This window comes from Symphalangus syndactylus, chromosome 9, assembly GCF_028878055.3.
Source record: "Symphalangus syndactylus isolate Jambi chromosome 9, NHGRI_mSymSyn1-v2.1_pri, whole genome shotgun sequence".
Taxonomy (NCBI): Eukaryota; Metazoa; Chordata; class Mammalia; order Primates; family Hylobatidae; genus Symphalangus; species Symphalangus syndactylus.
This window is the reverse complement of record NC_072431.2, coordinates 18,447,216-18,473,236: the sequence shown is the minus strand read 5'-3', so window position 1 is coordinate 18,473,236 and position 26,021 is coordinate 18,447,216. Positions and strand designations below refer to the sequence as shown.

General features: G+C 41.0%; 1 protein-coding gene across 2 annotated transcripts in view; it reads left to right on the top strand.

Annotated features, from left to right (window-relative positions):
- Window positions 1-272: 272 nt before the first annotated feature.
- BRMS1L (BRMS1 like transcriptional repressor) overlaps window positions 273-26,021 on the top strand; it is a 46,858-nt gene continuing 21,109 nt past the window's right edge. The window contains exons 1-4 of one of the 2 annotated variants that reach the window (XM_055291513.2): window positions 273-620; window positions 5,710-5,800; window positions 7,277-7,404; window positions 9,132-9,211. In XM_055291513.2, coding sequence (XP_055147488.1) covers window positions 479-620; window positions 5,710-5,800; window positions 7,277-7,404; window positions 9,132-9,211 — 441 coding nt within the window. In that variant the 5' untranslated portion in view covers window positions 273-478. Of the gene's footprint in view, window positions 621-4,091; window positions 4,204-5,709; window positions 5,801-7,276; window positions 7,405-9,131; window positions 9,212-26,021 lie in introns of those variants that run through there. The other variant, XM_055291514.2, reaches the window with a different exon arrangement.

The following is a 26,021-nucleotide window of genomic DNA, read 5'->3' as shown; positions in this document are numbered from 1 at the left end:
AAACAATCCCTTGGCGGGAAATAGATAAATACAGACTAAATTCGCACAATCTGTTTCTGTTTAGTTTATAAACTGCGATCCAGAGTGTCAGCTTTCGTGCCTTGTGGGACTTGAAGTCCAGAAGGAAGAAGTGATCAGGGCTGCCGAGGCATGGAAGCTTGCAGCCCCTGCAGGTCTGAGCCCTATGAACTACAACTCCCGGCAAGCATCGGAAGGCCGCGTCGTAATTGCGGGCAACCAATCGTACCAGAGCAGGGCAAGCCCCGCCCTCTGGCTCGGTGGACGGCCTCCGCCAATGGCAGAGCTCCCATCGCAGAGCCTGCGGGTTAGGTTGTGAGGCCCGGGCCGGGGGCGGGGAGGAGCCAAGGGGGCGAGCAAGTCGGCGGCTGGGTGGGTAGGGGCGTTCCGCGCGCCCTTCATTGAAGCGGCGGTGGCCGGGCTGGGCGCCGGTAGTGGAAAGCGACGGCGCGGCTGGAAAATGCCGGTCCATTCCCGAGGGGATAAGAAGGAGACCAACCATCACGATGAGATGGAGGTAGACTACGCCGAAAATGAGGGGAGCAGCTCCGAGGACGAGGACACTGAGAGCTCGTCGGTCTCCGAGGATGGAGATAGCTCAGGTGCGCGACCCAGCAGGGCTGGGACCCTGAGTCCCCGCGCTCAGCGCGCGACAGGCCGCTCTCCGCACGCCAGGCGGCTGCGTCCTGCTGGGAAAGCGGGGCGGGGACAGAGGGAAGGGGCGGAGACTGGCTCTGGGCCCTGGGCTGCACCCGGACCGGTCGCTGGGCGCTGTCTGGCTCCTGATGGGTCCCGGCGGCGTGGCGGGGCGGGCCTGGGCTTGTCCAGCTCCCGAACGCGGCGCGGTCCTGCCCCCGGTGGTGCCCTGGAGCTACCGGCCCAGGCGGAGAACTTCCCGCAGCAGACAAACTGGAAATGCCTCCTCTCCCCAGCCCACCGACGTCTTTCCCTATTTTCACCTTTGCAACCCTCACTTCTCAGCGCGAGTGGGTTGCCGGGACAGGGTCGGCTTAGTGATTAACCTCAGTTTGCAAGTCAACTTGCCGGTCAGCACTTCTACATCAGTGTCTTTTCGGGGGCTAACTTGAGAGAGGTCCCGTTCAGTAGCTCCCTGAAGTTTGCAAGACTGAGAGGAAGGGACCAACATTCGGGCTCATTTTGGATCTTCTTATGCTTATAAATTGGCTGAGTTTTGGCAGCGTTGAAAATTCTCCAACTCTCTTCTTCCCTTCAATTTTTTCTAACTTTGGGCTGTTTTAAATTATTTTGGGTGGGGGAGAAGGAGGGCAGATTAACACCACAAATGAATTTTGCAAAATTTTAGGAATGGTTATTCTAAAGTGAAATGGAATTTGTGATTACCGGGATTATTTTCTTTCGATTCAAATGATGGAGATGAGACTGACTTCTTTGTCTTGGCCTGATTTTGGTCATCTAAAGGAAGCATTGATGATAGGTTGATGACAGCCTAGTATCACCCAGATGCCCTCTTTTCATGTTTCTCTTGCAAAGCAAATCTCCATGGAAGGATATAATTTCAATCAATAAATCAGCCATCCAAAAATATTTATGAGTGACTTCTTTGTGCAGCACTGGACAGTACTCAATATGAGGGATAAATAGTTATTATCTGGGCTCACTTAAAGAGCTATGATACGTCACCACTTGATTAAATTGCCAAATGAATGCTTAACTAAATATTGCTGTAGGAATTCAGAGGCAGAGGAAATCGTTTCAATATTGGGTGGTCACAAAGCCTAGCTGAAGAAGGTGGGATTACCTTATCTTGAACAATGAGTAGAATTTGGGTTGGGGTGATGGGTATCCCTATAGGGAGAGGAAGTAAGAAAAAGTACAAGGGCCAGAGTTTAGGGCTTATTCAAAAGAGCTTGAAAACCTTGGGAGAAGGAGTTGAGCTCGGAAAGGAACAGGAAAGTGTAGATGTGAATGATTTCAAAGAGCGCACAAAACAGGATTGATGAATGCAAGTTTAGGATTGAAGGTAAGAGAAAAACCAAGATACCAGGAAAGTGGTGGTAGCATCAACAGAAATAGAAAAGTGAAAGATTTGAGATGAAGGTGAAAGATAAGAGTATTTCAGACATGTTGCTTTTCTTTTTTTTTTCTCTCTTTGAGATGGAGTCTGGGTCTGTTACCCAGGCTGGAGTGCAATGGTGTGATCTTGGCTCACTGCAACCTCTGCCTCCTGGGTTCAAGCAATTCTCCTGCCCTAGCCTCCCGAGTAGCTGTGATTACAGGCGGGTGCCACCACACCAAGCTAATTTTTTGTATTTTTAGTAGAGACAGGGTTTCTCCATGTTGGCCAGGCTGGTCTCGAACTCCTGACCTTGTGATCCACCCACCTCAACCTCCCAATGTGCTGGGATTACAGGCATGAGCTACTGTGCCCAGCCTTTTTTTTTTTTTTTTTTTTTTTTGAGAAGGAGTTTTGCTCTTGGCACCCAGGCTGGAGTGCAGTGGTGTCATCTTGGCTCACTGCAACCTCCACCTCCAGGGTACAAGCAATTCTCCTGCCTCAGCCTCCCGAGTAGCTGAGATTACAGGTGCCTACCACCACGCCTGGCTAATTTTTTGTATTTTTAGTAGAGACGGGGTTTCACCATGTTGGTCAGGCTGGTCTTGAACTCCTGCCAGATGATCCACCAGCCTCAGCCTCCCAAAGTGCTGGGATTACAGGCGTGAGCCACTGTGCCCGGCCAGACGTGTTGGTTTTTTTGTTTTTTGTTTTTTGTTTTTGAGACAGAGTCTCTGTCGCCCAGGCTGAAGTGCAGTGGTGTGATCTCAGCTCACTGCAACCTCCGCCTCTGGGGTTCAAGGGATTCTCCTGCCTCAGCCTCCCCACTAGCTAGGATTACAGGCATGCGCCACCATGCTCAGATAATTTTTGTGTTTCACCGTGTTGGCCAGGATGGTCTCGAACTCCTGACCTCAGGTGATCTGCCTGCCTCGGCCTCCCCAAGTGTTAGGATGACAGGTGTGAGCCACCGTGCCTGGCTGATGTGTTGCTTTTGGAGTGATGGCAGTATGTTTAAGAATGCCCAACTGATAAATGGAAATGTGACTTTGGAACTTGCCTGATATGGAAAGGGGAGAATAATTTGTAAGTCATCTGCCCTGCCATGAAAGTAGGTGAGATTTCAAAAGCGGGGAATATAGAGAAAGGAGAACATCTAGACTGTATGGGAATATATTTCTTTTTTTTTTTTTCTTTTTTTTGAGACAGTCTTGCTCTGTCACCCAGGCTGGAGTGCAGTGGCACGATCTTGGCTCGCTGCAACCGCTGCCTCCTGGGTTAAAGTGATTCTCCAGCCTCAGCCTCCTGAGTAGCTGGGATTACAGGCATCCTCCGTCACACCCAGCTAATTTTTGTGTTTTTAATAGAGATGGGGTTTTGCCACTTTGGCCAGGCTGGTCTTGAACTCCTGACTTCAAGTGATCCACCCGCCTCTGCCTCCCAAAGTGCTGGGATTACAGGCGTGAGCCACCGCACCTGGCCTGTTTGCGAATATGTTTCTTAGATCTATAAAGTATTTTGTCTTCAAATGTTCTTGCATTTATGATAGGAGCAAGGATCTCATAAAATTCTATTTGTTAAAATTCTCCCCCTATAATTTTTATGTTGACTGTTGTGATTTTTAACTTTTAAAAATTCCATCCCAAAAAATAATGGACAACTTAATTTTTGAAGAATGTGATAATAATTTGAACTGCAAGTCAAAATTTTAAGTGCAAAGAAATTGTTTAAATAAATGTTGCAGTTTGCTTCTGTTAAAGCATCTCTGTTCTACCATATGTCTTTCATGTTAAACTTTCACAGTGTTTTCTTCTCAAATGTTGGTACTGAGCAAATTCTAAGGCTACAGAAAAGCCTCTCCTATCCAGAGACCTTGGATAGTGAGCCATCTTGAGGGACCAAGTTTTAAGTAGCCAAGAAGTAAGCAATCAAAAGCTAGAAGTATTTTTAATCTGTTTTAGAAAATTAGAAAAAAATGAGTCATAGCCTTCCTTGTTATATAAAAATAATTGAACGTGATTTAACTCTTTCTCATAGTTTGACTTTTATTTGATGAAGATCAAGATGCAGATCATTTTGTGCTTCAGTTATTTTGATGAATGAATATATGTGATGGGAACATAGAAAATGTGGACTATAGGACAGACCTGGTAATTAACAGTTGCTTTCCTTAAAAAATTTGTATTTTCCTTCTCATTTGCCTCTTTCTCACTGATAGTAATAGGGGGAGACGGAACAAGGGAACGTAGGAATGACAGACCAGGAGAGCCTGTGGTAAACATAATAAGATTAGTTTTCTTTTTTCTTTTTCTTTTTTTTTTCTTTTTTTGAGATGGAGTTTCACTCTTGTTGCCCAGGCTAGAGTGCAATGGCACGATCTTGGCTCACCACAACCTCCACCTCCTGGGTTCAAGCGATTCTGCTGCCTCAACCTCCCAAGTAGCTGGGATTACAGGCGTGTGCCACCACGCCCAGCTAATTTTGTATTTTTAGTAGAGACGGGGTTTCTCCATGTTGGTCAGGCTGGTCTCGAACTCCTGACCTCAGGTGATCTGCCTGCCTTGGCCTCCCAAAGTGCTGGGATTACAGACGTGAGCCACCATGTCTGGCCTTTCTTTCACTTTTCTTTTCTTTATTTTTGAGACAGGGTCTCTGTTGCCCAGGCTGGCGCAATCTGGGCTCACTGCAACCTCTGCCTCTCAAGCTCAAACGATCCTCCCACTTCAGTCTCTCGAGTAGTTGGGATTACAGTCATCCACCACTATGTCTGGCTAATTTTTGTATTTTTAGTAGAGATGGGGTTTCACCGTGTTGCCCAGGCTGGTCTTGAACTCTTGAGCTCAAGCAATCCTCCGGCGTCAGCCTCCCAAAGTGCTGGGATTATAGGCATGAGCCACCACGCCCGGCCACTTTTCTTTTTTTATGTGACAGGCAAATCAGCCATGTGAGCAGTTCTGAAAGAAGAATCCCAAAAATGTTTTTGAGCAATGTTAGCCTTTAAAGGACACAGTCATTTTGGTGCTACATTCTGGTGAGTTGGTGGAAAACAAACCAAAAGTGGGCTAATTACTTTATAGTCATAGCTTATAGTCAGTGCTTTAAAGTGATTTAAAAATGAATAAAAATAAGAGGGTCTAGAGACCAGTATAGTTTTATATACTCATCTGTATTTTAGATTAAATCTATAGTGGATTTTTTTTTTTTTTTTAGACTAGGTCACTCTGTCACCCAGGGTGGAGTGCAGTGTCACAGTCATGGCTTACTGCAGCCTCCAACTCCTGGGTTCAGGCGATCCTCCTGCCTCAGCCTCCTGGTAGGTGAGACTACAGGCTCATGGTACCGTGCCCAGCTAATATTTTTATATTTTGTAGAGATGGGGTCTTCCTATGTTGCCCAGGCTGATCTTGAACTCCTGGGCTCAATCTGTCCTCCTGCCTTGGCCTTCCAAACTGCTGGAATTAGAGGCATGAGCCACCACGCCCAGCAGAAATTATTATTTTTGATAAATGTTGTTTATTTTCTTTTAAGGCTTAATATAGGTCTTCCCTTCATATTACAGTTTTTCTTCCTATTTGAATTACGTTCAGATATATTTGAGATGTTCAGATAAATTTGAAAATTAAGTTTATCTTTTATATTTGCCTTTTTATTAACAGAAATGGATGATGAAGACTGTGAGAGAAGAAGAATGGAATGTTTGGATGAAATGTCCAATCTTGAAAAACAGTTTACCGATCTCAAAGATCAGTAAGTAGTGACTTTAGAAGGCCATTGTCACTGAATCTCAACCTTGTCACTTGTATACTAGCACAAGAGCAACTAGATTGAGTTTCAGCTGTTTTCCCTTTTGTATTTTATGAGACTGACCAATTTGAAAGAGGCCTCAGCTATTGTTTGTCTACTAAAGACCTCATTAACTGGACAGAGGGTTTGGAGGCAGGGGTTTTTTGTGGGCTTGAACCCAGGAGTTGAGACCAGCCTGGGCAACATCGGAAGACCTGGTCTCCACAAAATATTTAAAAATTAGCTGGACGTGGTGGTACGTGCCTGTGGTCCCAGCTACTTGGGAGGTTAAGGCAGGTGGATCGATTGAGCCCAGGAGGTCAAGGCTGCAGTGAGCTGTGCTCGTGCCATTGCACTGCAGCCTGGGCGACAGAGTAAGACACTGTCTTAAAAAAAAAAAAATTAGTTCTGTCCTGCAGGATTATTGCCAAAAATAAACATTGAGTTGTATCGTACTCTAAACGTATTGGTGCGACAGCTGGCAAATTAGAGTATTTGTAAGTGGCCTGTAACAGGGACCTCCTGCCCCATTTTTGAGTTCCTTGTTCACTGAGCAACTAATTTTGTTATGGCTTCTTCATTTGTAGTTGAGACAAACTTAGTATGTCAGGTCATAAAGACATTGGTTTTACCTTTATTAGTCTACTTCCTCTTTGTTCTTTTAAAAAATTAAGTAGGATGGGCTGGGCGCAGTGGCTCACGCCTGTAATCCCAGCACTTTGGGAGGCTGAGGCGGGTGGATCACGTGGTCAGGAGATCGAGACCATCCTGGCTAACATGGTGAAACCCCGTCTCTACTAAAAAAAAAAAAAATAAATAAATAGCCGGGTGCCTGTAGTCCCAGCTACTCGGGAGGCTGAGGCAGGAGAATGGCATGAACCCAGGAGGCAGAGCTTGCAGTGAGCGAGATCACGCCACTGCACTCCAGCCTGGGTGACGGAGCGAGACTATGTCTCAAAAAAAAAAAAAAAAAAAAAAAAAAATTAAGTAGGCTGAATACAGTAATACTGACTCCTTTTCAGGAAAGGTAGAGAGAAGCTCAGTAATTATTTATTTTGACAACTGGTAATGTCTATTCAAAATGATTTCTTTGTTTCTTTTAAACTCAGTGTTTAAATGACCTTTTCTCTTAGAATTGGTTTTATTGTTCTGTGGTTAAAACAAAAACACACATTAGTAGTGCCAAAAAGTAGTTATTTCAATTTTATTTTTTATATTGGGAATTGACCATTAAAGAGTGATAGATAGGTATCTGTTTTGTGATTATGTGCATAAAGTCAAATGATGTAACTGAGTTCTCTGCTTGAGATCAAGGCAAAAATACATTTGATAGATTATTAGAATATAAATGATATTGGGAACAAATAATGTATAGAAATGGCAAATTGTTAGCCTTTGTTGAGATTTTTAAATTAACATATTAATTTTTGCTTTGTTAAGACTTTATAAAGAACGATTAAGTCAGGTGGATGCAAAACTACAAGAAGTCATAGCTGGAAAAGCACCAGAATACTTGGAACCGCTGGCAACTTTACAGGAAAATATGCAAATTCGTACAAAGGTAGCAGGTAGGAAAGTGAAGAATCTTTTCCATATATAGAATGTAAACTCTTCAATAGCTTTAAAAGGTGTTTATCAAGTAAGTGTTTTATGTTGATGGGATTACAAGCATATTTACATCGACCAGAATATTTTACTTTTAGTTAGCCCACAGTTATTGTATTTATTAAATACCTCTTGCTTTGCTCTGCTGCTGTGGGGGATTTTAAAAAAAAAAGCCCTCAAGTTGCTTACAGTGTTGTTGAGAAGATAGTTCCACATGTGGTGATACAACTGGAAACCATGATACTTTCATTAAGAGAGACTGTTACTATCACACTTTAATTCCCTATTAGATTAAGTGCTCTTGGCATTTTTTTATATGTAAAAGTGATAGGATTTTTTTTAATTTATAAAAAATTTTAAAAATGTTTGATCAGGATATTATAGAACAGGAAACTTGCCTTAAACTAGATAATTTGATTTTTCTTTTTTACTTTGATAAGTTTGGTTACTCATTTGTGGCTACAAATAAACAAAGATGCACTATATTTCTATGGTTACATTTCAGTCTTGTGTTTGTAAATGGGATCCAGCCTCAGTATCATGTCCTAGCACTCATAATCAAGGGATATATATGATTTTTCATAGTCAAAAACTAAACTTTAATTAGTGGAGATGCTGGTTGCTTTTCCTCTTATGTGGCACTAATTGACCCTTATGTACCTGTTAGATAACACCTAAGGCATTGTTGATAATAAGTTCTTTTTACTAAGCCCTCCTTTAACCAAATTTTATTTTTGAGTGCTTAATATTATGTAGATGATATGATACTCTTCACTGCTATCTTTACATATTGACTTAACATACCCTTAGAAGTAAAAATATCCCTAATTTTCTTTGTTCTTTTAGGTTACATGGATCATCAGGAAATATTACTTGAGTCGATTATTTACTTTTCTACTCTGGCCTCTTTTATATTTTGATTTTGCAGAGTAGTGCGTGTGAATGTGTTGCTGATGATGTAGTTCCAGATATCTGTCTCTTGCCTTTACTATACAAAGAGAGATAATTACATTTCTAGGGCCAACTATGGCATGAAGCTTAGAATACATATCCAGAGCTCTTTGTGTGCCGTTTTTGTAATGACATATTTGCATGGCCATGTTACCTATTTTGTACTATTGTCCTGTTAGGGTCTAAGTTAAACTATCTTGGGTATCCATCCTCTAGATAAAGTCCTGTCAGGAGCACTCCAGACATAATTGATTTTGTTATATCAGTTTATATACATTTACTCCTCATGGAAGCTTTGGATTGAAAATAATAGTTAAAAAAAAGTGGTTTTGGTGGGGTATAGTATCTAGCCGTAACTCTGAGTATATGTGATTGATGACATCGGAGTTTATTGTCTCCGTTTCTATTTTGAGAAACTTGAGAGATTGTTTTCCACAGGAAAAGAGTTTTATTTTCATTTTGATCATTCTGTATCATTTAGGAGTAATCTTTAGAAGAATAGATTAAGAACAAAAACTAGCAGTACAGTTTCTTTCTAGCTCTTATAATTTCTAATCTTTTTGGATATATATTTTAAGTGAGCCTTTTTATTTTTAGTCTTTAAAGACAAAGTTAGACTCACTTTTCAATTTTTTCTTGATCCATCTTATTAAATACAGTGAGGACAGAATTCCTGTAGGGAAGTGATAATGGAACTCCTTATTGCTAACATAATCAGAGTAATTGTGTTTGGTTGCAGGAATCTATAGAGAGCTGTGCTTAGAATCTGTAAAGAACAAATATGAATGTGAAATTCAAGCTTCTCGCCAGCATTGTGAGGTACTGTCATTTTGCATAACTTTTAAGCTAAATTCATCTCTTCAAGCCTTTTCTGAGTATAGTAGTTAAAAAAGTAAACTAAGTAAAACAAAATTAAATAGTACTTTAGCTCATCAGTTGTGTGTAATTAAAAAAAAAGAATAGAGTTGCATTGGAAGCTGTATTGGAGATAGGGCACAAAGGACCATAAAAAAAAAAACTGAGATAATTTTAGAAGTTTTGCAGCTGTTACTTTAAAAAGACTTTGCAATGATTATGTCACCTGGCATTACTGAAAATATTAGTATAATTAGTATAGTGTGGATTAGATTTACAAAATATATACTCAGTGATGCAGTTAGGATGTTGGGCTATAGAATTAGTTTCTGTCTGTCTAGACCTATTTCCACATCTTTGGGCAGAATTCTCTATTTATGGGAAAAAAATAGGTGTATTTTTCTGTATGTTCTGTTTATTTTGCATTTAACCCATTTATGCTGAAGGTTGCAATTTTTATGTGTGTGTGAAAAATCAGATCTTGGTGATGACCTTGAACAGTAGGATATAAATAACTCCCACAAGCTTAACATTCCAGTAATGGAACACTAGGCATAAATGGGTTAAAAATATTTATAGCATTTAAAAAACATGGTGCCCACCAGGCATGGCGGCTCACACCTGTAATCTCAAGAGTTTAGGAGGCTGAGGCGAGAGGATTGCTTGAGCTCAGGAAGTCAAGACCAGTCTGGGCAACATGGTGAGACCCCCACCTCTACAAAAAATAGAAAAATTAGCTGGGCATGGTGGCAGGTGGCTGTAGTCCTAGCTGCTCAGGAGGCTGAGGTAAGGGGATTGCTTGACCTTGGGAGGTTGAGGCTGCAGTGAGCTGTGATTGTGCCACTGCTCTGCAGCCTGGGTAACAGAGTGTCACCCTGTCTCAGAAATAACAACTACAACAACAACAAACAAAAAAAACCCATAGTGCCCATTTTGCAGATAACTTTTTATCAAATCTAGACAAGATTATAGATATGCAGGTAGAAATAAGAGGACAAGTTCTATAACGATTCTTCCGTCACTTTAATTGTGCCGTAAACTAAGAGTAGTTAGGTATAAAAATGATAGAGCTCATTGTTTCATTTTCATAATTATAACTGAGATTGATTATCTTTTTGGCGTTTACTAGCTGCTTGAATATTTTTTCCTGAGAAGTGCCTATTTGTATTTCTTGCCTTTTTGTTGGCTTTTAATCTTTTCCTCATTGACTATGTAAGTTCTTTATATATTCTGGCTATAAATGCTTTGCTGGTTATATGCTTTGCAAATCTTTTTGCCCACGTGGTACGATGTTTTCACTCTTTCTGATGACTTGCTGCAAAGAAGTTTTACATTTTAATGTAGTTGAATTTATTATCTTTTTATTTATGGGATGTGTTTTGTTTTGTTTTGAGACAGGGTGTCACTGTCACTCAGGCTGGAGTGCAGTGGCATGATCATGGCTCACTGCAGCCTCTACTCCCCTGGCCTCAAGCCATCCTCCTGCCTCAGCCTCCTGAGTAGCTGGGACTACAGATGCATGCCATCACACCCAGCTAATTTTTAAAATTTTTTGTAGAGAAGGGGTTCCACTATGTTGCCCAGGCTGGTCTCAAACTCCTGGGCTCAAGCAGTCCTCCTGCCTTGGCCTCCTGAAGTGTTGAGATTACAAGTGTGAGCCAAGGATGTGCTTTTTGTGTCTTCCTGTTTTGAGGTAAAAAGATGTATTTTCCTTTAAAAGTTGAAATTTTGCTTTCAATATTTAGATTGCAAAACTACCTTTAATTAGTTTTTGTGTATGGTATAAATTATGGTTCTAGGCCGGGTGTGGTGGCTCATGCCTGTAATCCCAGGACTTGGGGAGGCCGAGGCGGGCAGATCACCTGATGGCCATTTTCACGATATCGATTCTTCCTATTCATGAGCATGGAATATTTTCCCATTTGTTTGTGTCCTCTCTTATTATCCCTTGTAAGTTGTATTCCTAGGTATTTTAATCTCTTTGTAGCGTTTGTAAATGGGAGTTCACTCATGATTTGGCTCTCTGTTTGTCAGGAGTTCAAGACCAGCCTGACCAATATGATGAAACCCTGTTTCTACTAAAAATACAAAAATTAGCTGGGCGTGGTGGCATGTGCCTGTAATCCCAGCTACTTGGGAGTCTGAGACAGGAGAATCGCTTGAATCCAGGAGGCAGAGGTTGCAGTGAGCTGAGGTCGTGCCATTGCACTCCAGCCTGGGCAACAACAGCAAAACTCTGGCTCAAAAAAAAAAAGAAAAAGTAAGGTTCTAATTTTATTTTTTTTTGTATATGGGTAGGTAATGTCAACACTATTTATTATATACACCCTTGTTTCCCCACAACTCAGTAATTTTCTCTCTTTTGTATATCAAATGCCCATATATGAGCTGGCCTGTTAATAACCTTTTTCATTTGTTCCATATGTTTCATTTGTTCTCTTTGGCTATTTCTGCACCAATATCACAGTATCTTTTTCTATTGCTTTTAGTCTAGTAAGTCTTGATAACTCTGTGACTTGATACTCTTACTTTGCTCTTTTTCTTCTTTTTTTTGAGGCAAGTTCTTATTCAGTTGTCCAGGCTGGAGTGCGGTGGTGTGATCCTGGCTCACTGCATCCTCTGCCTCCCGAGTTCAAGCGATTCTCCTGCCTCAGCCTCCCAAGCAGCTGGGACTAGGCATGTGCCACCATGCCTGGGTAATTTTTTTTTTTTTGTATTTTTAGTGGAGACGAAGTTTCACCATGTTGGCCAAGCTGCTCTCGAACTCCTGACTTCAGGTGATCTGCCCGCCTTGACCTAAAATGCTGGGATTACAGGCCTAAGCCACCATGTCTGGCCCCAATTTTAATTAAAAAAAATTTCTTTTTTAGAAAATTATACTTCAGGTTCTAGGATACATGTGCAGAATGTGCAGGTTTGTTACATAGGTATACATGTGCCATGGTGGTTTGCTGCATCCATCAACCCATCATCTACATTAGGTATTTCTTCTGATGCTATTCCTCACCTAGCCCTCCACCCTCCGACAGGCCTCAGTGTGTGATGTTCCCCTCCCTGTGTCCATGTGTTCTCATTGTTCAACTCCCACTTATGAATGAGAACATGTGGTGTTTGATTTTCTGTTCCTGTGTTAGTTTGCTAAGTATGATGGTTTCCAGCTTCATCCATGTCCCCGCAAAGGACATGAACTCATCCTTTTCTATGACTGCATAGTATTCCATGGTGTATATGTGCCACATTTTCTTTATCCGGTCTTTCATTGATGGGCATTTGGGTTGGTTCCAAGTCTTTGTTATTGTGAACAGTGCTGCAATAAACATACATGTGCATGTGTCTTTTTATAATAGAATGATTTATAATCCTTTGGGTGTATACCCAGTAATGGGATTCCTGGGTCAAGTGGTATTTCTGGTTCTAGATGCTTGAGGAATTGCCATACTGTCTTCTACAATGTTTGAACTAATTTATACTCCCACCAGCAGTGTAAAAGCTTTCCTATTTCTCCACATCCTCTCCAGCATCTGTTGTTTCCTGACTTTTTAATGATCACCATTCTAACTGGCGTGAGATGGTATCTCATTGTGGTTTTGATTTGCATGTCTCTAATGACCAGTGAGGATGAGCTTTTTTTCATATGTTTGTTGGCTGCATAAATGTCTTCTTTTGAGAAGTGTCTGTTCATATCCTTTGCCCACTTTTTGATGGGGTTGTTTTCTTCTTGTAAATTTGTTTACGTTGCTTGTAGATTCTGGATATTAGCCCTTTGTCAGATGGATAGATTGCAAAAATTTTCTCCCATTCTGTAGGCTGCCTGTTCACTCTGATGATAGTTTCTTTTGCTTTGCAGAAGCTCTTTAGTTTAATTAGATCCCATTTGTCAATTTTGGCTTTTGTTGCCATTGCTTTTGGTGTTTTCATCATGAAGTCTTTGCCCATGCCTATGTCCTGAATGGTATTTCCTAGGTTTTCTTCTAGGTTTTTATGGTTTTAGGTCTTATGGTTAAGTCTTTAATCCATCTTGAGTTAATTTTTGTATAAGGTATAAGGAAGGGGTCCAGTTTCAGTTTTCTGCATATGGCTAGCCAGTTTCCCCAACACCATTTATTAAATAGGGAATCCTTTCCCCAGTGCTTGTTTTTGTCAGGTTTGTCAAAGATCAGATGATTGTAGATGTATGGCATTATTTCTGAGGCCTCTATTCTGTTCCATTGGCCTATATATCTGTTTTGGTACCACTACCATGCTGTTCTGGTTACTGTAGCCTTGTAATATAGTTTGAAGTCAGGTAGCATGATGCTTCCAGCTTTGTTCTTTTTGCTTAGGATTGTCTTGGCTGTATGGGCTCTTTTTTGGTTCCATATGAAATTTAAAGTAGTTTTTTTCTAACTTTTTGAAGAAAATCAATGGTAGCTTGATCGGAATAGCATTGAATCTGTAAATTACTTTGGACACAATGGCCATTTTCACGGTACTGATTCTTCCTACCCATGAACATGGAATGTTTTTCCATTTGTTTGTGTCCTCTCTTATTTCCTTGAACAGTGGTTTGTAGTTCTCTTTGAAGAGGTCCTTCACATCCCTTATAAATTAGATTCCTAGGTATTTTATTCTCTTTGTAGCAATTGTGAATGGGAATTCACTCATGATTTGCGTCTCTGTTTGTCTATTATTGGTGTATAGGAATGCTTGTGATTTTTGCATATTGATTTTGTGTCCTGAGACTTCCCTGAAGTTGCTTATCAGCTTAAGGAGATTTTGGGCTGAGACGATGGGGTTATCTAAATATACAATCATGTCATCTGCAAACAGAGACAATTTGACTTCCTCTCTTCCTATTTGAATATGCTTTATTTCTTTCTCTTGCTGGATTGCCCTGGCCAGAACTTCGAATACTATGTCAAATACGAGTGGTGAGAGAGGACATCCTTGTCTTGTGCCGGTTTTCAAAGGGAATGCTTCCAGCTTTTGCCCATTCAGTATAATATTTGCTGTGGGTTTGTCGTAAATAGCTCTTATTATTTTGAGATACGTTCCATCAATACCTAGTTCATTGAGAGTTTTTAGCATGAAGTGGTGTTGAATTTTATCGAAGGTGTTTTCTGCATCTATTGAGATAATCATGTGGTTTTTGTCATTGGTCCTGTTTATGTGATGGATTACGTTTATTGATTTGTGTATGTTGAACCAGCCTTGCTTCCCAGGTATGAAGCTGACTTGATTATGGTGGATAAGCTTTTTGATGTGCTGCTGGATTCAGTTTGCCAGTATTTTATTGAGGATTTTCATATCGATGTTTATCAGGGATATTGCCCTGAAATTTTCTTTTTTTGTTGTGTCTCTGCCAAGTTTTGGTATCAGGATGATACTGGCTCATAAACTGAGTTAGGGAGGATTCCCTCTTTTTCTATTGTTTGGAATAGTTTCAGAAGGAATGGTACCAGCTCCTCTTTGTACCTCTGGTAGAATTCGGCTGTGAATCCATCTGGTCCTGGGCTTTTTTTGGTTGGTAGGCTATTAATTAATGCGTCAATTTCAGAACTTGTTATTGGTCTATTCAGGGATTCGACTTCTTCTTGGTTAAGTATTGGGAAGGTGTGTGTGTTCCGGAATGTATCCATGTCTTCTAGATTTTCTAGTTTATTTGCATAGAGATGTTTATAGTATTCTCTGGTTGTAATTTGTATTTCTGTGTGATCAGTGGTGATATCCCCTTTATTATTTTTTATTGGTTCTATTTGATCCTTCTCTCTTTTCTTCTTTATTAGTCTGGCTAGCCGTCTATCTAAAACCAGCTCCTGGATTCATTGATTTTTTTGAAGGGTTTTTTGAGTCTCTGTCTCCTTCAGTTCTGCTCTGATCTTTGTTATTTCTTGTCTTCTGCTAGTTTTTGAATTTGTTTGCTCTTGCTTCTCTAGTTCTTTTAATTGTGATGTTAGGGTGTCGATTTTAGCTCTTACCCATTTTCTCCTGTGGGCATTTAGTGCTATAATTTTCCCTCTAAACACTGCTTTAGCTGTGTCCCAGAGATTCTGGTATGTCGTGTCTTTGTTCTCATTGGTTTCAAATAACTTATTTATTTCTTCCTTAATTTCGTGATTTACCCAGTAGTCATTCAGGAGCCGGCTGTACAGTTTCCATGTAGTTGTGCAGTTTTGAGTGAGTTTCTTAATCCTGAGTTCTAATTTAGTTGCACTGTGGTCTGAGAGACTGTTACGATTTCTGTTCTTTGGCATTTGCTGAGGAGTGTTTTACTTCCAATTATGTGATCAATTTTATTTTTTATTTTTTTAAATTTTATGTTATGTTATTTTATTTTATTTTTTGAGATGGAGTCTTGCTCTGTCCCCCAGGCGCGATCTTGGCTCACTGCAAGCCCCGCCTCCTGGGTTCATGCCATTCTCCTGCCTCAGCCTCCCGAGTAGCTGGGACTACAGGCGCCTGCCACCACACCGGCTAATCTTTTGTATTTTTAGTAGAGATGGGGTTTCACCGTGTTAGCCAGGATGGTCTCGATTTCCTGACCTCGTGATCCGCCCACCTTGGCCTCCCAAACTGCTGGGATTACAGGCGTAAGCCACCGTGCCCGGCCTATGTGGTCGATTTTAGAATAAGTATGATGTGGTGCTGAGAAGAACGTATATCCTGTTGGTTTGGGGTGGAGAGTTCTGTAGATGTCTGTTAGGTCTATTTGGTCCAGAGCTGAGTTCAAGTGCTGAATATCCTTGTTAATTTTCTGTCTCATTGATCTGTCTAATATTGACAGCGGGATGTTAAAGTCTCTCACTATTATTGTGTGGGAGTCTCTTTGTAGGTCTCTAAGAGCTTCCTTTATGAATCTGTGTGCTCTTGTATTGGGTGCATATATATTTAGGATAGTTAGTTCCTCTTGTTGCATTGATCCCTTTACCATTATGTAATGCCCTTCTTTGTCTTTTTTGATCTTTGTTGGTTTAAAGTCTGTTTTATCAGAGACTAGGATTGCAATCCCTGCTTTTTTTTTTTTTTTTTTTTTTGCTTTCCATTTCCTTGGTAAATATTCCTCCATCCCTTTATTTTGAGCTTATGTGTTTCTTTGCACGTGAGATGGGTCTCCTGAATACAGCACGCTGATGGGTCTTGACTATCCAATTTGCCAGTCTGTGTCTTTTAATTGGGGCATTTAGCCCATTTACATTGAAGGTTAATATTGTTTTGTGTGAATTTGATCCTGTCATTATGATGCTGTCTGGTTATTTTGCCTGTTAGTTGATGCAGTTTCTTCATAGCGTCGATGGTCTTTACAGTTTGGTATGTTTTTGCAGTGGCTGGTACCAGTTTTTCCTTTTCATATTTAGTGCTTCCTTCAGGAGCTCTTGTAAGGCAGGCCTGGTGGTGACAGAATCTCTCAGCATTTGCTTGTCTGTAAAGGATTTTATTTCTCATTTGCTTATAAAGCTTAGTTTGGCCGGATATGAAATTCTGGGTTGAAAATTCTTTTCTTCAAGAATGTTGAATATTGGTCTCAACTCTCTTCTGGCTTGTAGGGTTTCTGCAGAGAGATCTGCTGTTAGTCTGATGGGCTTCCCTTTGTGGGTAATCCGACCTTTCTGTCTGGCTGGCCTTAACATTTTTTCCTTCATTTCAACATTGGTGAATCTGACGATTATGTGTCTTGGGGTTGCTATTCTGGAGGAGTATCTTTGTGGTGTTCTCTGTATTTCCTGAATTTGAATGTTGGCCTATCTTGCCAGGTTGGGGAAGTGCTCCTGGATAATATCCTGAAGAGTTTTTTCCAACTTGGTTCCATTCTCCCTGTCACTTTCAGGTACGCCAGTCAAACATAGGTTTGGTCTTTTCACATAGCCCCATATTTCTTGGAGAGTTTGTTCGTTGCTCTTAATTCTTTTTTCTCTAATCTTGTCTTCATGCTTTATTTCGTTAAGTTGATCTTCAATCTCTGATATCCTTTCTTCTCTTTATTGATTCGGCTATTGATACTTGTGGATGCTTCATGAAATTCTCATGCTGTGTTTTTCAGCTCCATCAGGACATTTATGTTCTTCTCTTAACTAGTTATTCCAGTTAGCAGTTCCTGTAACCTTTTATCAAGGTTCTTAGCTTCCTTGCATTGGGTTAGAACATGCTCCTTTAGCTTGGACGAGTTAGTTATTACCCACCTACTGAAGCCTACTTCTGCCAATTCGTCAAGCTCATTCTCTGTTGTTTTGTTCCCTTGCTGGTGAGGAGTTGTGATCCTTTGGAGGAGAAGAGGCGTTCTGGTTTTTGGAATTTTCAGCCTTTTTGCACTGGTTTTTCCTCATCTTCATGGGTTTATCTACCTTTGGTGTTTGATGTTGGTGACCTTTGGATGGGGTTTCTCTGTGGACGTCCTTTTTGTTGATGTTGATGCTATTCCTTTCTGTTCGTTAGTTTTCCTTGTTAACAGTCAGGCCCCTCTGCTGCAGGTCTGCTGGAGTTTGCTGGAGGTCCACTCTAGACCCTGTTTGCTTGGGTATCACCAGTGGAGGCTGCAAAACAGCAAAGATTGCTGCCTGTTCCTTCCTCTGGAAGCTTCGTCCCAGAGGGGCACTCACCAGATTCCAGCTGGAGCTCTCCTGTATGAGGTGTCAGTCCACCCTGGCTGGGAGGTGTCTCCCAGTCTAGAGGCACAGGGGTCAGGGACCCACTTGAGGAGGCAGTCTGTCCCTTAGCAGAGCTTGAGCGCTGTGCTGGGAGAAGATCCACTGCTCTCTTTAGAGCTGGCAGGCAGGAATGTTTATGTTTGCTAAAGCTGCACCCACAGGTACCCCCTTCCCCCAGGTGCTCTGTCCTAGGGAGATGGGAATTTTATCTATAAGCCCCTGACTGGGGCTGCTGCCTTTCTTTCAGAGATGCCCTGTCCAGAGAGGAGGAATCTGGAGAGGCAGTCTGGCTACAATGGCTTTGTGGCACTGCCATGGGCTCCGCCCAGTTGCAACTTCCTGGTGGCTTTGTTTGCACTGTGAGGGGAAAACTGCCTACTCAAGTCTCAGTAATGGCAGACGCCCTTCCCCTCACCAAGCTCAAGTGTCCTAGGTCAACTTCAGACTGCTGTGCTGGCAGTGAGAATTTCAAGCCATTGGATCTTAGCTTGCTGGGCTTCATGGGGGTGGCATCTGCTGAGCAAGACCACTTGGCTCCATGGCTTCAGCCTCTTTTCCAGGGGAGTAAATGGTTCTTTCTTGCTGGTGTTCCAGGTGCCACTGGGGTATGAAAAAAAGCTCCTACAGCTAGCTTGGTGTCTGCCCAAAAGGCTGCTAAGTTTTGTGCTTGAAACCCAGGGCCCTGGTGGCGTAGGAACCTGAGGGAATCTCCTGGTCTGTGGGTTGTGAAGACCATGGGAAAAGCGTAGTATCTGGGCCAGAATGCACCATTCCTCACGGCACAGTCCCTCATGGCTCCCCTTGGCTAGGGGAGGGAGTTCCCCAACACCTTGTGCTTCCCAGGTGAGGTGATGCCCCACTCTGCTTTGGCTCGCCTTCCGTGGGCTGTACCCACTGTTTAACCAGTCTCAATAAGATGAACCGGGTACCCTAGTTGGAAATGCAGAAATCACCCGCCTTCTGCGTTGATCTTGCTGGGAGCTGCCAACCCGAGCTGTTCCTATTCGACCATCTTGCCAGCCACTGTCAAAAAATTACTTTCGTGTGGTGATGCGTGCCTGTAGTTCCAGCTACTTGAGTTGCTGAGGTGGGAAGATTGCTGAGTCCAAGAGTTCAAGACCAGCCTGGGCAACATAGCAAGACCCCATCACTAAAAAAATTACTTTTTATTTTTTGCTGCTATATCAAAAATAATTTTGTATATTGATATCATATCCAGCCACCTTACATACGTCTCTTTTTAATTAATTTTTTTTTTTAACTTTAGAGACATAGTCTCACTGTATCGCCCAGGCTGGAGTGCAGTGGCCTGATTATAGCTCACTGCAGCCTTGAACTCCTCTGCTTAAATGATCCTCCCACTTCAGGCTCCTAAGTAGTTAGTACTGTAGGCATATGCCACCACACCCAGCTAATTAAAAATTTTTTTTTGTAGAGATAGGATCTCACATATTGCCCAGGGTGGACCTCTGTTCTTAATTCTATTAATTTGCATGCAGATTTTCTTATTTTCCATGTAGCTAATAATGTTATTTATGAATAATAGCAGTTTGTTTCTTTTATTCTCATCTTCCTCTTATTTGTTATACTTGTTTTAATGGCACTGATAGGACCTCCAATACAATATGGAATAGAAGCAGTGAAAGCAAACATCGTTGTTATATTCTTGCTCTTAAGGGAATGCTTCTAACATTTTTCCAAGAAGTATGATATTTTCTTTTGAGTTTTGGTAAATACTGTTTGTCAAGTTAAGGAAATTTCCTCTTCTTTTTTTCTCAGAATTTTTTTACCAATAGTTGAATTTTAAATGCTTTGTCTGCATCTATTGAATTAGTCGTGGTTTTATTCTCATGATCTGTTGCTGTGGTGACTTAGGTTGTTAATGGATTTCCTAATGTTAAACCATTCTTGGATTCCAGGAATGATTCTTTTTCTTCCGTGTTTGCAAGTGAGATTTAATTGTCTATTTTTGTACTGTCTTTGATTACAAAATTCATAAACTGAGTTAAGAATATTCTGTATTTTTCTCTTCCCTTGAAGTATATATTTAAGAGTGCAGTAGTTCCATGAGTGTTTTGTACATCGATACATATACACATACACACACACACATTTTTTAGAGTTGGGGGGTCTTACTGGGTTGCCCAGGCTGGAGCGCAGTGGCTGTTCACCAGCGTGATCATAGTGCATTGCAGCCTTGAATTCCTGGCCTCAAGCAGTCCTCTCATCTCAACCACCCGAGTAGCTGGGACTATGCCACTGCACCTGGCTATGATATGGATTTTTAATAGTGTCACACTCAATAAGTTGTAAGAAAGTAGATAGAACTCATTTTGGTGAATTATTTGAGAGTGAGTTTACAGCATGATGCACTATTACCCCTGAGTCCTTTAATGTATATTAGAAACAAATGAGGAACATTCTTTTACATAACCAAAGTATAGTCATCAAAGTCAGGAAATGGGTTGGGTTCAGTGGATCACGCCTGTAGTCCCAGCACTTTGGGAGCCTGAGGTGGAAGGACTGCTTGAGCTCAGGAGTTTGAGACTAGCCTGGGTAACAAAGCAAGACCCTGTCCCTACAAAACCAAACCAAACCAAACCAAAACAAAACAAAAAAACTGGGCATGGTGGCACACACCTGTAGTCCCAGCTACTCAGGAGGCTGAGGCAGAGAATTGCTTGAGCCCAGGATGTCGAGGCTGCAGTGAGCCATGATCGTGCCACCACACCCCAGCCTTGGTGACAGAGTGAGATCCTGTCTAAAAAAAAAAAAAAGAAAAAAATCAGACCACATGTTGTCATTGTCATTGCATTAGTTTTCATGTCTTTTTAGTCTCCTTCAGTGTGAAACAATTCCTTAGTTTTTTCTAAACTTTCATGATCTTTACATTTTTGAAAATTTCAGGTCAGGCCAGTTATTTTGTAGATTGTTCCTCAGTTTTGAGTTGGTCTGCTATTTCTTCATGATTAGAATCAGGTTTTGCAACTGGCAGAAAAATCCCAGCAGTGATGCTGTGTTCTTCTCATTGAATTCTGTCAAGCAGTACACAATTTTGATATGTATCATTATTGGTGATATCCACTTTGTTCACTTGATTTAAGTGATGTCTTCCAGGTTTCCCCAGGTACATTTACTTTTTTCCCATTGTGACAAATGTTTTGAGGAGAAGGACTCTGAAACTATGCAAATACCTTTTTCCTCATAACACATTCAATTTAATTAATTTATATAAATATGTACTCCTTTTTTAAGCTCATTTTTTGGTCTACTTTGTCTTTCCCTTACTGAGGGAAACATGTCAGAATTTCTGTCATGGTGGATTTGTTTATATTGCTGTTTTTTTTAAAAAAACAAACAAAAAAACCAAAATGCAGGGTCTCCCTTTGTTGCCTAGGCTGGAGTGCAGTGGCGTGATCACAGCTCACTGCAACATCTGCCTCCTGAGTTCAAGTGATCCTCCCACCTCAGTTTCTCCAGTAGCTGGGACTGCAGCCATGTGTCACCAGCCTGGCTACTTTTTATTTTTATTTTTTGTAGAGATGGGGTTTTGTCATCTTGCCCTGGCTGGTCTCGAACTCCTGGGCTCAAGTGATCTGCCACCTTGGCCTCCCAAAGTGCTCAAATTACAGGCCTAAGCCACTGCACCTGGCCATCTCTTTGTATTTTTTTTTTCCAGTTTTCTTTTTCTTCTTTCTTTTATTAGAAACAGGGTTTCTGTCACCCAGGCTTGAGTGCAGTGGCACGACCATAGCTCATTGAAGCCACGAACTCTGGAGCTCAAATGATCCTGCACCTCAGTCTCCCAAGTACCTGGGACTATAGGTGTGTGCCACTGTGCCCAGCTAATTTTTAAAAATATTTTGTAGAGATAGAGTCTCACTTTGTTGCCCAGGCTGAATTTCCTTCTTTATTTCCTAAAAAGTCCAACGTATCATTCTCTTCAAAGTAGTAAAGTCATTCACCATGTGAGATTTGGAGGCTAAAGGTACTAATGATGAGGTGCAATACAGTTAGCTGTAGGCACAATGTTGTATGGCAGATCTCTAGAACTTAATCATCTGGCATACTGAGACTTTATACCTGTTGAATAGCAACTCCTCATTTCCCCCTCCGCCACACCTGGCAACCACCATTCTATTCTCTGCTTCTGTGTGTCTGACTAGTTTATATACCTCACACAAGTGGTATCCACTATTTTCCTCCGTGACTGGCTTTTTTAACTTAGCATGATGTCAATATGCTGCTGATAATGATAGGATTTCCTTCTATTTTAAGGCTGAATAATATTCTCTTGTAGGTATTGACTACATTTTCTTTACCCCATTCATCTGTCTGTGGGTATTTAGGTTGTTTCCACATCTTTGCTCTTATAAATAGTGCTGCAATGAATGTGGGAGTACACATATTTCTTTGAGATCCCGATTTCAATTCTTTAGATTTAATACCCAGAAGTGGGATTGCTGGATCATATGATATTTTTTTCAGGATGCTCCAGACTGTTTTCTTTTTAAAAAAGTAATTAATTTTAAATTGACAAATGTTAAAATTGTGTATACTTAAGGTGTATAGCATGATGTTTTGATATATGTATATGTTGTGGAGTGATTAAGTCAAGTTAATTAACATATCCATCACCTCACATACCATTTGTTTTGTGATGAGAACATTTAGAACCTACTCTCTTAGCAAGTTTCCAGTATACAATACATTATTATTATTATTATTAGTTTTTTTTATTTTTAGAGATGGGAGTCTTTCTGTGTTGCTCAGGCTGGCCTTGAACTCTTGGCCTCAAGTGAGCCCATTGCTTCAGCCTTCCAAGTAGCTGGGACTACAGGTGTGCACCACTGCATCTGGCTACAATACGTTATTATTACCTGTTATAATATTATCCTGTGCAGTAGATCTCCAGAACTTATTCCCCCTGTCTAATTGAAATTTTGTACCCTTTGGTGAACATTTCCCATACCCTGCCCCACTGCCCACTCCCACATTTCTTGGTAACCACCATTCTACTCTTCTATGAGTTTGATTTTTTTTTAGATCCTACATGTAAATGAGATCATATTTATCTTTCTGTGCCTGACTTATTTAACTTTAGTAATGTCCTCTAGGTTCATTCATGTTGTCACGCAAGTGACAGGATTTCCTTCTGTTTTAAGGCTGAATAGCATTCTGTTGTGTGTATATATGTCAATTTTCTTTATCCATTCATCCATTGATGGACACTTAACATTTCATCAATGGGTGAACTTCCATATCTTGGAGGTGAATAATGCTGTAGTGAACATGGGAGTGCAGATATGTTTGACATACTGATTTCATTTCCTTTGGATATATACCGAGAAGTGGAATTGCTGGAAATTGTATTTTTTTTCTTTTTAAATTTTTTATAGAGACAGAGTCTCACTGTGTTGCCCAGGCTGACCTCAACTCCTGGGCTCAAGTGATCCTCCCACCTCGGCCTCCCAAAGTGCTGGGATTACAGGCATGAGCCACTGTACCCTGGCCTGTAGTTGTATTTTTAAATTTTTGAAACCTCTGTACTGTTTTCCATAATGGCTGTACTAGTTTAAGTTCCCAACAGTGAACAAGGGCTCCTTTTTCTCCACATTCCTGCTACCAACACTTGTTATCTTTTGTCTTTTTGTTTGTTTTTGAGACAGTCTTGTTCTGTTGCCCAGGCTGGAATGCAGTGACACGATCATAGCTTACTGCACCCTCAAACTCCCAGGCTCAAGCAGCTCTCTCACCTCAGCCTCCCAAGTAGGTAGGACTATAGGCATGTGCCACCGTACCTGGCTAGTTTTATTTTATTTTATTTTATTTTTGTGGAGATGGGGTCATGCTATGTTGCCTAGGCTGGTCTCAAACTCCTGGCCTCAGGTGATCCCCCTAGCTTGGTCTCTCAAAATGTGGAAATTACAGGCATGAACCACTGCACCCAGCTTGTTACCTGTCTTTTTGATAATGGCCATTCTAATGGGTGTAGGGTGATAAATCATTGTTGTTTTGATTTGCATTTCCCTCATGATTAATGATATTGAACGTATTTTCATATACCTGTTGTCCATTATATGTTTTTGGGGGAATGCCTATTCAAGTCTTTTGCCCATTTTAAAATCTGATCATTTGGGCTTTTGCTACAGAGTTGAATATTTTCTTTCTTTCTATCTTTTTTTTTTGTTGTTGACACAGAGTCTCATTCTGTCACTCAGGCTGGAGTGCAGTGGTGTGATCTCAGCTCACTGCAACTTCTGTCTCCTGGGATCAAGCGATTCTCGTGCCCCAGCCTCCCCAGTAGCTGAGGCTACAGGCATGTGCCACCAGGCCCGGCTAATTTTTTTTTGTATTTCTGGTAGAGACGGGGTTTCACCATGTTGGCCAGGCTGGTCTTGAACTCCTGATCTCAAGTGATCCACCCACCTCGGCCACCCAAAGTTCTGAGATTACAGGCATGAGCCACTGTGTCCGGCCGAAGAATTTCTTATATATTTTGGATATTACTGCCTTATCAGATATACGGTTTGCAAATATATTCTCCCATTTAGTAAGTTGCCTTTTCTTTTTTTTTTTTTTTTTTGAGATGGAGTTTCGCTCTTGTTGGTGATCTCGGCTCACCCCAACCTCTGCCTCCTGGGTTCAAGCGATTCCCCTGCCTCAGCCTCCCGAGTAGCTGGGATTACAGGCATGCACCCCACACCTGGCTAATTTTGTATTCTTAGTAGACATGGCATTTCTCCATGTTGTTCAGGCTAGTCTTGAACTCCTGACCTCAGGTGATCCGCCCGCCTCAGCCTCCCAAACTGCTGGGATTACAGGTGTAAGCCACTGTGCCTGGCCTTCAGTAGGTTGCCTTTTCACTCTGTTGTTTTCTTTGCTGTGCAGAAGCTTTTTAGTTTTGGTAGTCTCACTTGTCTATTTTTGCTTTTGTTGACTGTGCTTTTTGTGTCATATCAAAGAAAGCAGTGCCAAGACCAGTGTCATGAAGCTTATCTTCTGTTTTATTCAAGGAGCTTTACAGTTTCAGTTTTATGTTTCAGCTTTTACATTCAGCTCTTATGTTTAAGTCTTTAATCTGCTTTGATTTTATTTTTGTTTGTGTTGTACAATAAGGGTCCAATTTCATTCTTTTGCATGTGGATATCCAATTTTCCCAACATCATTTTATTTTTGGATTTTAACATTGATTTAATAATCTTATGTAATGTACAGTTCTTATAAAAGTTGTCCCCCAAAACATCATTTAGTTTTGTTTTGTTCAGTTTTATTTTTCAGCTAATCCTGGACCCACCCAAGGATCAAGCACAGAATTTGGTTTCTTGTATCTTTTGTTTCCTTCACTTCTTAGCTCCCTCTTATTTATTGCTTTGCCTTTCCTGGTCTTGACATTGTTGAAAAGTCCAGGAAGATTATCTTGGAGGTTTCACAGTCTGATTTGTCTTTTGCTTCCTCATGATTAGACTCAGATTTAATATATTTGGCAAGAATAGCTTATGGATAATGTCCTGTACTTCCCATTAGCATCTGGTGGATTTGTTTCATTACAAGTTATTATTTGATCCTTTGGTTAAGGTGAAATCTCACAGGTGTCAGTCTACAGGAGAAAGGTTGAATAAACTCTGCTACATTCCTGCAATGGTGTACCATGAGGATGTAAAAAGGAATGAGGAAGATCTCTATGAATTGACATGAAGTGATTTCCGGATGTCTAAACAAAAAAGCATGGCAAAAAAAAAAAAAAAAAAGAGGTGTAGATACTGTGCTACTCTTTAAAAAAGAGGGATAGAAATATAAATACTTGTCTATATTGCTTGCTTATTTTTGCGAAAAGAAGTACAAACAGCTAGTGAAAAAACCTGCAGGAGACCTACAGGAGAGAGAGAGGAAGGGCAAGAAGACAGGAGGAGGATTAAGATTTCTTTTAGGAATTCCTTGGCATGTGGTTTTAACTTTTAAGCATACAAGTGTTTTTCATAGAAAATATAATAAATTGAGAGAAATAAGTGTTGGAAAGGATGTGGAGGCATGGAAACCCCTGTGTACTGTTGGTGGGAATGTCAATTGGTACAGCCATTTTGGAAAACAGTATGGAGGTGCCTCAGAAAATTAAAAGTAGAACCACCATATGAGCCAGCAACCCCACTTCC